This window comes from Gastrolobium bilobum, unplaced genomic scaffold, assembly GCF_033153095.1.
Source record: "Gastrolobium bilobum isolate Gb01-03AN ecotype WA unplaced genomic scaffold, APGP_CSIRO_Gbil_v1 utg37804, whole genome shotgun sequence".
Taxonomy (NCBI): Eukaryota; Viridiplantae; Streptophyta; class Magnoliopsida; order Fabales; family Fabaceae; genus Gastrolobium; species Gastrolobium bilobum.
The window spans coordinates 220,740-233,033 of NW_026896549.1; the positions used below are offsets into that span (position 1 = coordinate 220,740).

The following is a 12,294-nucleotide window of genomic DNA, read 5'->3' on the forward strand; positions in this document are numbered from 1 at the left end:
TTATGAATTGTCCGCTCCTTCTTTTGAAACCCTAGCACTAAATCTCTTTTCAGCCGCAACTTCGTTGAAATGTCTTTCTCTGATTTGGAAGTTTGTATCAGCTTTCTTTCTTGTTGTGAACTCTAGCTTGCTATCCACCCCTTTATTGAGACCCTAACACTCATTCTCCTCTCAGCCACTACAACATCTCGCTCTGCTTCAAAACCTTGTAGGTAACTCACTTAACTTCAATTTCTCATCATGTTTATTCTTGTATATTGACTTTGACATCGTTTTTTTTTTTTAGATTTAAGATTTTTCATATTCGAAATTGTTGAAATAACTCACATCAAGACACGCAGGTAATGATTTCATTGCTTATTTTTAATGTTGAACTCCATATTATTGGTTTATGAGTGAAGTTTAAGTGCCTCATTCTTTTAAGCATGCTAAAACGGTACAATATAAGTTGGTTTTTTATAGGATGAAGGGAGTGAAGAAGTTATCCTAACACGCGGAAGGTCTTCATTAGATAGTAATCACCCTTGAATTGGGTTATGTGCATTAAATATTTTTGCTACGATTTTGGGTTTTGTAAAGTGATAGGTTCATCATTAGAAACTCATGGATTTTGAAGTTTTAAGATGGGTTTATTTTATATGTTCTTGTTGTGGATAATTGTAAATTTCCTATTCTTTCTCGTTTACACAACATGGAATCAACTTTATATCTTTTATGAATGTGTACAAATATAGTGAGGCATACTCTATTGTGAATGCCTTTATGCCTTTTATTAGATAAGAGAACACTATGTAAGTTTTTTGTTTTGCTAGACATTAATACAAGTTCATATTAAAGTATATGGGTGTTAGAGTGTATTTATACCTTTACTTATTTAAAAAGTATTAACCAAGTGTGAGCAATGATCATGAATATGAACTATGGCAGGTGTGCTATAGTGTTGCTTTTGGATAACTAGGAATTACATTTAATGGGAATATTGTGGAAAAGTGAATTTTATGGAAAAGTTTTAAAAAAAAAATTATTTGGTCGGCCGAAATATTACCGAAAAAATTGTGGGCAAATTTTTGTTGGAAAAATTAGAATACCACCCTCTGGGTGGTAATTTCATATGGTATTCTTACTTCAATTTTACACACAAAATACATTCACATGTAAATAAGTTTCTTGGGCAAATTTTTTTCAAACCCCTACCAAACATGATCTCCTTGGAATCCTATCTCCACTTTCTTAGGCAACAAAATAAAATTCTTCTACCAAACACCCCTTTAATACCATTTTGCTAGTTTTTTAGGCAGGCACAAGACTTCAAGAATTCGGGGACTAAAATCCGTAGAAAAATGTGGCTGCAAACTGATTGTATTGGCAATTATGATAGCCCTGAATCCTGATCTTAATAATAGTCCTCTCCGAAGATATCAGATCCCGTATACTGTCCACTTTTTAGGTTTTACAATTTGACATAAGAATGCTTTTGAAAATAAAATTTGGTTGTCTATTGTAGTTCGATTTCTATTCACACAACCCATAGTATGATCATCCATTCAATTATCTTCTTTAATTTTTCATCTTGTGCATGAATGTTTACAACATTTCATTTTAAGCTAGAGAATATTTCAACTCGACTCCTTTTTTCATAAAATCCGTATTTATTTGTGTAAAATATAAACTTAATATTGAATATCATTTAAAGGTTTTCAAACAATTTATTACTCAAAGGAATCTACTTCTCTTGATGCATATTCATCGAAGATCAAGAACAGCGTAGAAAGGCAATATTATTGCTAGAGAAGAACAAAGCTTCCTAACACAAGTTTTGTGGGGCCCACTCTTATAAAAAACTCTTGCACACAAATCAAAGGGTCATTGGCTGGAGAACACACTTCTCCTTTTGCAAGAGAAGTGATTTTCCCACATATATATATAAACAAGGTTTTGATATTTCTTGTCTTGTAAGCGATAAAATTATCTGCTACACACATATAAAAATGTATAGGGGCCAGGTGAAGATAATAGAAAGAAAAAGAAAATATGGGCTTATGATCCAAAGAATATTAGGCATATAAATCAGTCTCTGATATGTCTGATACCCAAAGAAGATAGACTAGATTTTATTAAAAAGCTTCAGCCGATTAGCTTTTGTAATGTGGTTTTTAAGGCCATCAATAAAATCGTTGCTAACAAGTTGAAGCCTTACCTTACCTACTTAATTATGCCAAATCAGTCTAGATTTAGCAAGGGAAGGCATAGTAGTGAAAACATAATCATAGCTAAAGAGATTATGCGTTGTATGAAATTTAAGAAAGGTAAAGTAGGATGGATGGATTTGAAAGTATATTTGGAGAAAGCTTTTGATATGGTTGATTGGGGTTGCCTTAGACAAACGCTTGAGGAGACTGGTCTAAATCAGAATTAAATAGCTTTGATCGTGGAAGGAATCTCTTCAGCAACGATAAGTGTGCTTTGGGATGGTAATAAGACGGAAGAGTTTAAGCCAAGCAGAGGTATGAGACAAGGTGATCCCTTGTCACCTTATCTCTTTGTTCTTTGTATAGAAATGTTGCTTCATCTTATTCTTGAAACAACCAAGAAGAAGAAATAGAAACTAGTTATTCTAGGAAGGAATAGACCTCACATCACTCTTTTATTCTTTGCGGATGATTTGTTGCTTTTCGCTGAAGCTTCTCTCAATCAGGCTCAGATTATAAGTGTTGTGTTGAGATGCTTTTGTGACTCTTTGGGCCAAAGAGTGAGCAAGGAGAAAACAAGGATTTATTTATCTAATAATGTTAACCACAATAGAGCCTTGGAGATAGCTTAAACGTTGAATTTCTCCATTGCAACTGATTTAGGCAAATACCTTAGGATACGTTTGATGATAGATAGAACAAATTCTTTTATCTTCAACTATGTTCTCCAAAGATTAGATAAGAGACTGAGTAGCTGGAAAAGAATTTCTGTTACTTACGGGGAGAGCAACTCTTATCCAATATGTGTTTGCTGCAACTCCCTCGTATACAATGCAAACTTGTTATCTGTCAGTCAGCACATGCAGGAACATCGAGAAGAGGTCTAGGGATTTTTTATGGGGACGGCTGAGAAGAAGAAGATGCATCTAGTGGCCTAGGATAAATTGTGTCAATCAAAACGTAGAGGGGGGGTTTGGGGAGAATTAAGGAAACTAACCAAGCTTTTATTATGAAGGTTGGGCATGGGATGCTCACTCAAAGGGATAGTATTTGGGTCTAAGTTCTTTGTAATAAATACAAAGTGGGAGAGGAGCTAATACCAGATCTTAGATATACTAGACAAGCCTCAAATCTTTGGAGAGACATCATGAAAGTTTGGCCTAAAGTTGTTCAAGGCTCAAGGGTGCAGTTAGGGAATGGTCTTCAAAATAGTTTCTACAACGATAATTGGCTGCCTCGAATTGGCAAGGTGCAGCTGATAGAAAATGTGAGTTTATCTTATGAGATCTGAGAATAGAAGGTGAAGAATTTGGTAAATTCAGATGGAAAAATGAAAGTGGAGTATTCTGCAACGAATTGTAAACCAAGAAACTTGTTCTGCGATGGCTAATATTATGCCTCCTTGCCATAATCAAGGGACTGATACTGTTATTTGGAATCATACGAACGATGGAAAGTTTACTATAAAGTCAGCTTATGAGTTACTCAGGGAGGGAGTGGAGGACATAGAGGACATAGACTCCAATACAGTTTGGACTTGGAGAGGTCCCAAACGTTTCTATGGATGGCTCTCAACAATCATTTACATACCATTGGAAAAGAGACCAAAGACACCTATCAGATACTGGTATATGTCCCAAAAGCAATGAGGAAAATGAGGATGTAATTCATGCTCTAAGGGATTGCAGTTGGAGCAGGGACCTTTGGATTACGTTGGGAGTGGAGAGTTGCTGGCCTAGTTTTTTCCATGCACCTTTAGCTACTTGGCTAAAACATAACCATGATTGTAAGGAGAAAATTCAGCATTATGAGTGAAATTTATTGTTTGGTACAATTTGTTGGTTCATATGGAAAACTAGGAATAGGCTTTTTTTCGAGAATAAGCCCATTCACCAACAGTCAACCATAAAAGGGCCAAAGATTATATTTCTCAAGTCCTCAAAGCGCAAAGGATTCTAGGCGTGCAAGAGTTGCAAATAAGAGATAAAATTGAGAGACTTATATGCTGAATTTTTTCGGAGGATGGGTGGGTCAACGTAGATGGATCAAGTTGTGACGAAGGTAGAAGATCAAGTTGTAGTGGAGTTATTCGGGATTCTTTCGGTAATTAGATTATGGGGTTCTGTAAAAATCTGGAGATGTGGTCATCAACAGGAGCTGAATTATAGGGTTTCCTTAATGGCATAGAGATTGCTAGGACCTTGGGTATTAGAAAGCTACGGATATAAGGTGACTCCCAAGTTGTTATTATGCTCATAGACAATGGTTGTGATAAAAAGCACCCTCTAACTTCTCTGGTGAACAGAATTAGGGAGAGACTTAGAGGTCATTGGGTGACAAAGATAAGCCAAACTTACGGGAGAACAATATAGTAGCTGGTCAGCTGAAAACTGTTGTTATTCCTTTTGTGATTTGAATTTGCATGTGTGCAGTAACGCTCCTCAAGAATGCAATCTTTTGTTAAGTAGGGATGTGATGGGCATTACTAGCTCACGTTTTTGTAGTGTGTTGTAATCTTTATATTCCATTAGTTTTCAAATATATATATATATATATATATATATGGCCCCATACACTTTTATGTGTATTGAAGATAATTTTATCTCCTACAACATGAGAGACATCAAACTCATATAACAATATAAAACAAGTAAACAAAGGCATTAAACCCACACACCTCTTCCACTTTCCCAGTATCACTCATTCTCTTATGCTTCATAGCTTTTTATTCTCTTTGGTTGGAAAAACAAAAACCAATCTTCTTCCCTATTGTTTCAAATTCATACACACGCAGTCACCTTCCTCCCTTCACTAAATAGTCACACAACCAGCCTTCTAGCTTCCCATTCCTTACATTCTTCAAACTAGGCAGAATCCTACCTCACTCATCCTTGTACTTGCGTGTGAAGTGATTGTTCAGGGTTTCAAGTTTGACAACTATAGAAGGAAGGACAAGGTCAACATAGAACCTAGTTGCTGCCAATTTACAAAGGAGAACTAAAAATAGAGAATCAAGAAGTCCAAGGTTGTGATGTGATTGATCTTCAACAGGTAAATTATAGAACTCCTTTGTCTACTCTATGGTAAAATTCAAAAGCATTCCTTAACTGACACATGCAAATCCTCTAATTGTTCCTAGATTGTCCTTAGAAGAAAGAAATTGATGTTAAATTAAAATTCTGTTCATGCAATTTTATATGTAGATATAATGATTCATGCATTTACTTTGAAATTTTCTTTAGGATCGCATACATGCATAGGCATAAGAGTATATGATAAAATTAGGAATAAGTGGGGTTTTTACATCGACTTAGCGAGTAGTCCCTTGATAATTTTCTCTCCGATCTTCCTCACTGAAGCAGCTCGCTCCAGTGAGCAACCCAGTGAGAGCATTTGAACACACATATATTACTTGTTATATGACTGCACCTATTTTGTTTTCATGGATACTTGCTATTATCAGGATACACAATGTTAATTTTGAGATTCTTATAGTATGATATAGTATTTGGTGCCATGTTTGACAATTTGTGAGGAACACCTCATTGTGTTTGAACTCAATATACACCTACATGTCAATAGGTGAAAGGCACATATAGGGGTGTAAATGGGCTAGGCTACCCGTCAGGGGCCTCTGGCCCAGCCTATCTTTGGTTTAGCCTGGCCCGGCCCACTTAACAAAAAAACAGCCTTGGGCTAATTATAAAACCTCTTTTAAAATCAGGCCGAAGGCCTATTTTGTAAAGCCTGGCCCATGATGGCCTATATTTTTAAACAATTTTTATAATAAAATTTATTTTATATAATAGAGTTTAGGGATTGCCGATCTTTTCTTCCTTTTTGCTACTTTTGGTCCACATAAGTTGCGTTGTTGTTGCCCATCTCCAACCTATTGAATCCGTGACTTTTATTAAAGTCGTGGGACCCGTGGTTTTGAAATTTGAAAAAGCAAAAGAAAAAATGAAAGAAAAGGAGGGTGAGAGATAGAGAACAAAATAAGTAAGGAAGAAAGAAAAAAGAGAGACTAAGACAGAAGCGTCGCGCAGAGGAGAAGAATAAGGGAAGAGGCTCTGGTGCGGTGCAGTGATACTTCATCGGAATAAGCTCAAATTTTAGGGGAGTGTTCGTGGTGTGTAGTAGCTCATACTTACCGGTCATTTTGTGGTTTGGTGCTCTCTAGAGCACAGATTTGGTATGGAGCTCTCTAGAGCACAAATCTGATTTCCCTTTTTTGGAGGTTATTATGTTTGGTCCCCCCAACACAACCAGTAACCACGCTCATCATTGACAGCTGCGCTATTGTTCATCAGCTTCCATTTCAATTTTTGTGGTTGTACTCTGAATCTTTGATCACCTAACTCCAACATTTTATTTTGAGTATTTTTAGACCATCGTTATTGGTTTCAATTAAAATTCACTATCTATGATAAATTTTAATAATTTGCACTATTGCAAAAAGTATGAAAAGATCTAAATATAGAATATCTGCAATATGTAGGGGTGTGCAAAATAACCAAAAAACTGAACCGAACCATGAACCGAACCGAACCGCCCCTTAAAATAACCGGTTTTTAAAGAACCAGTTCATGAACCGAATCGGTTTAAGAACCGAACCGATTTTTAGAACCAGTTTAAGAGCCGAACCATTTTGAACCGAACCGAACCGTTTTCAAACCAAACCAAATTGATTTTTATAACTTTATTTTTTAATTTTTTTCTTTTCAAAAGAGGGTCGACCCGAACCGGTTCCGAACCGAACCGTTTCCCACCGAACCGAACCACTTCTGAACCGAACCAGTTTTGAACCGAACCATTTAAACCAATTCGGTTCAATTTTTCAAAAAAATCGATTCGGTTCGACCCATGCACATCCCTAGCAATATGTTTCTTGGCAGGCCAGAGGCCAGACCAAGCTTTGCGGTTTTAAAAACAGTACAGGCGCATGCCAATATCTTAGCTTGTGGCAAGCTAAGAGGCTGGGTCAGGCTTAAAATATTCTATACGAGCTTAGCCTATTTATGCTAAAGTCTGACTTGGCCTGACCCATTTACACCCATAGGCATATATAATAGAGTTTTTGGGGTCTTTAGGACCATATAGTAGCTATAGACGACTAGCTGATTTTTTATTTGTATTTGTATGAGCATGATTAGCATTTTATAATTTATTGGGATTCACATCTCACCCAATTGGAATTTCATTTCAAGAAAATATGATAAAAACAGCGAGCCGAGAAATGCCTAATCCTGTGTGCCACTATTTTGAAGTCTTTTAGTTGCTTAAATCATTTTTTGGATTGTACAATTTTACTGAACATGAAGTTATAATTAACTTATACCTATGAAACCTTGTAAAGGTTTATTTTGTACAAGTGTTTTGGTGCTTAAACCACCTTGTACTTAACTTGTGTAGATGTTCATTTAATGAAATCTAGCCTTGTCTTGATGTACACACATCTTTCAGTTTATTTGAGAATTCTTTAGTGTAACATGTTAAAAGTAGTTGGTGCATTACAATTTTGGACCTCAATTCAAACACCAGTGTAAACATAGAATAACAATAAAGTAATGATGTATATCAAAAACTAATAATAATAAAAATAATAAAAATTTACACGATGTTCCTTAGAACCATTTCCTTTTCTTAATTTTTCTCCCCAACTTTTCCCCTTCTTACTAATAAGCTTGAAAAAGGCGAACCTCCTTTTAACGATTTGCCCCAAATTTGGAATCAAGCAAATTCAACCCCGCCACGCTATCACTGATAGTCTAATACCACGGAACTCAAAAGATGTCGCCCTTTTCCAACTTTTCAAGATTTCAGGTATGAATTTTTAAGTAGAATTTTATAGTTGGTCTTCTTACGTTACCTCCTTTAATTCAATCTCGGAAGCTTTGTCATTTCAAACAATTTTTCAGAACGTAAAATAACTCGATTTTTTATGATATAATAAAATTATCTAAATTTATTTTTAGACTGTGACGCTAATCAATCTAACAAATAATGATATGCGTTAGTTTATACTGCGTTCCTATTTTGCCAATAATCCAGCGTTGAGTTATGTACCCAATCCCACTGGTTATCACTTTATAAATGCACATCCATAATATATTAATAGGAACATAAGCATTAAAAATTAGGAAAAAAAGAGACATATCAGAAGTTGAAAAATAAATAAGAAGGCATATGATCCAGTGTAGGAAATGGCACGTTTGAGTGAACCACCTCTCTCGGGTTTTCTGATGTTTTGCCCTGACGGTGCTAATGCTGTGGGCCCAGACGGTGCTAGTGCCGTGGGCCCAGACGTGGTATCCGGTGCCTGCACTTCAACAGTACACAACATTATACAAGGCAGAAAGATTAAAATAACACATTTTAAAAAATAAATTATTTAAATATTGTTATAGAAAAAAATTGTTAAAATTGTCACGTTGTTATTTCTAATATCGGGTATTTATTTTACACAGATAAACGGACAATATCTTTTTAAGTAATTGAGTTATTATTTTGCCACACGTAGGTTGAACAAGAACCCGCTATTAGAATTTAGAAACACATTGGACGACAGCAAGTTTTTCTACAGGCAAGGCATGACAATCTGAATCTGCTTGGAGTGATAACAGTAACAGGTCCTGAAAGATACATTTTGACAAAATTTTTTTCTAAACATTGGTATTTGAATAATTTGATTCCAATAATGTGTTATTTTGGTTATTATCACCATTATACAACATCCCATTACCATAACATTAATCGAATGACCCTAATTACCCAATACTATATCACAATGTCACAAAAAGCAGGAGATTTTAATTATTATTAAAAAATTTCACTAAATGCCAACTCACCACAAATTTAACCTATTGAAACCGATTCGTGAGACTACATTTAGGGCATGTTTGGTGCATAGTATAGGATAAGACCTGATTGTATAAGACCTGATTGAATTTTAATACTATCCAGCGTTTGATACAGTATTGTATAAAATAATATATTGTATAAGGTAATATCATCTAGTATTTGGTAATGCACCGTATAACACTATATATGATAAAAATAAATATATTTAATAAAAATATCCTTTAATAAAGAATTTATATAATTCTTCAAAAAATATCATATGATATTAATTTTTATAAAAATAAAAATATTTAATATTTTAAAAATTAATATATTGAAAAATTAATTTTTATTTTAATAGATTAATATTAAAATAATATATTAATTTTTGAAAATTACATTATTCAACGATGTTAATACACCAATCTCTTATCAGGTCTTATCACTCACTCTTAGGCCGGATTAAGTTATACATTATTGTATTAAACTATTATGTTGTATACGCTTATACTATATGATGGTCACACCAAATAACTGAAAATGTCATAACGTATAGTATAAACTTATATTATCATGCCTTATACGTGATACCAAACAAATAAAGGAAAATCATAGGGGTAACGCTATACTTCTATTTTCCAGGACAATAAATACAACAACAAATGCAAATTCACCAACCGTTTGTGACCAAGAAAAAACATGCGTTGTCCTGCTTGGTCAAGTAAAAGTCAAAAACAGAAGCTAAGCATTGAATTAAAAGCTGGCAATTCAGAAACGCCGGCATCAATATGTTTTTGAGTAACCAATAAAAAAAAATAAAAAAAAAATTGTGTAATTTCAAATAACATAATTTATTTCATAAACACAGATAGATCGACTGAAAAAAAAATGTGATTCATATTTTATTTTTATCTATGAAATGACACAAGTTGCGTAGTATAAAATGACACAATTTTTTTCAAAATAAAATAAAATCAAGCGTAAGTAGTAATACCTGTTGGGGGTTCAAAACGCCGACGTCGTAAACCGGGTTGAGATCGGGTTTGAACAACCCGTAATTACGCTCCGAAGTGGTGGGCTTGAGGTTCTCGTTGAACAATGCGAAGATGTAAGTTTGAAAGGTCCTGTTAGGCATCAGAGGGGTACCTTTCCCAGAGTTAACATGCTTTATCAAGTTCCCATTATACGACACCGCATTATCCAAGCTCACACCCGGTTGGTTCGGGTCACCCGCAGAGGGCCAACCCGTTTCCGCCACAACTAACTCAACATCCTCGTAACCAACCTTCTTCATCGCTGAGTAAACCGCGTCCATCTGAGCATCAAACAAGTTGGTGTAGTTCATCCCCGTTGCTTCGTCAAAAACGCCGCCGTTTGGCTTGAACAGCGCGTAGTTCAGACTCTCGGGTTTGTTCGGCGAGAACCCGAAGAACGGGTACGGGTTCACCATGAAAGGGGACTTGGTCTGGCGATGGAAATCAAGAATCGGAGCGAAGATGGCGCGGTCGTAGCCGCGTCGGAAACTTCCAGAACTCGGTGGATACGACGCTGATAATATACCAAGAGAGTGAGGTGTTGAGACTTGAATGTGAGTGAGGTTCGCGAGGTTTAGAGCTTCGTGAAGAGCTTTCATGGCGGGTAGCATTTTGGCTATGAGGGTTTTATCGGAGGTCGCGAGGATTTCGTTGCCGACGGCGATGCGGTTGATGGCGGTTTTCGGTTGAAATGGGAGGATGTTGTTGGAGACCCACGACTGTGCTGCGGGTAGCTTGGAGAGGGAAGGGATGTCGTCGTTACCGACGGTGACGGTGACGGCGATGCCTGTGTCGGCGAAGGCGCGGAGAATGTCGGCGTTGGCATCGAAGATCTTGACGCGGTCGATGGTGGTTTGGGATTTCAGAAAGGCCGCCACCCTGGACGGCGGCGGGAGGTTGTCGGCGACGGTTCCGTAGTTGACGCCGATTTTGTTGGCGGTGGCAGCGAAGGAGCGACGGAGGAAGAGGTGGCAAGATAAGAGAAGCAGAAGGAAATGAAATGGTTTTGCCATGGTTTTAGAGAGAGAGAGATAGAGTTAGTGGGGTTCGAAAGTTAAGAGGAAGTGGGGTGTTCAACTGTTCATACTTCATTGGATCAACTATCACACGATGACATTCAGTGGGGCCCGTCTTCAGGTTCAAACTCAACATCATTCCTACATTTTGCTTTCAGTTTGAGGTTCTATGTCTTAGATTTTGTAGGTATCATATCATAAAACGTTATTTTATATTTGAAATTGTCATTTCCTTTTTACGTGGTAAAAATATTTCTCTAGTCATTGAAATTGAAAGATAAAGTTATGTTCAATGAATTTAGAATGATATCATTTTGAATTATAAAATTATAATGATAAAGATAAATATAATCTTATAATATATTAAAATTAAAAAAATATTTTAATTTTTGTCCTAAAACGACATCATTCTGGGAGATAACTTATCTTCATTGACTGGAGAAATCTTTTATCCTATATATATATATATAATATATATATATGGTTTTACATTTCTGCAGTCGTACGTGCAGCAATCAAATCCATATATATATATATATATATGTGTGTGAAAGCATTAAATGCGAGTAATCATAATTATACAAAAGATGAAAGCATTAAATGTTGATAATCATAATCATACACCTGTCGTTGTACGTAAAGCGAAGTTGCAGAAATGATTTTACTATATATATATATATGGTTTTGTTTTTCTCATGTAATATAAGAAAACCAATTCTTCCCACATAAATCATAAAAAATTATGCCACTCTTTTTTTGTTTTTTTTAAATAGGTAAGTCCACACTTATTGTATTTATGACATTAGATTAAAAATTTCCTATAACATAAAATTTCTTTTTCATATATATATATATATATATATATATATATATATATATATATATATATATATAAATGTGTGAAATTTATATGGGATCATATGAAAAATAAAGAGAAAAAGAATATATGAATTCTACATATTTTTATATGGGAAAAACATCTATCCTTTTAAAGGATAGAAACTTATATCATTTTAGATTCTAACCGTTGATTTCCGTTCCATCAACGGTTATAATTTGTTGGGTCAAACTTAGTGAGCCAAATTTATTATTATTTAATTAATAATTTTAATCCAATAAATTATAATCGTTGATGGACATAAATCAACGATTAGGATCTAAAATGATATAAGCCTATATCCTTTAAAATGACAAATATTATTCCCTTTTTATATA

The 12,294-nt window shown here is 35.2% G+C and overlaps 1 protein-coding gene across 1 annotated transcript; it reads right to left on the reverse strand.

The window, feature by feature from the left end:
• Positions 1–8,323: 8,323 nt before the first annotated feature.
• On the reverse strand, positions 8,324–11,184 carry LOC133300477 (glucan endo-1,3-beta-glucosidase). Its single transcript, XM_061500033.1, has 2 exons — positions 10,024–11,184; positions 8,324–8,508 (listed from the first exon to the last, which is right to left on the reverse strand). The coding sequence occupies exons 1-2, from the start codon at positions 11,074–11,076 to the stop codon at positions 8,326–8,328; spliced, it is 1,236 nt and encodes a 411-aa protein (XP_061356017.1). The 5' UTR covers positions 11,077–11,184; the 3' UTR covers positions 8,324–8,325.
• Positions 11,185–12,294: the final 1,110 nt, after the last annotated feature.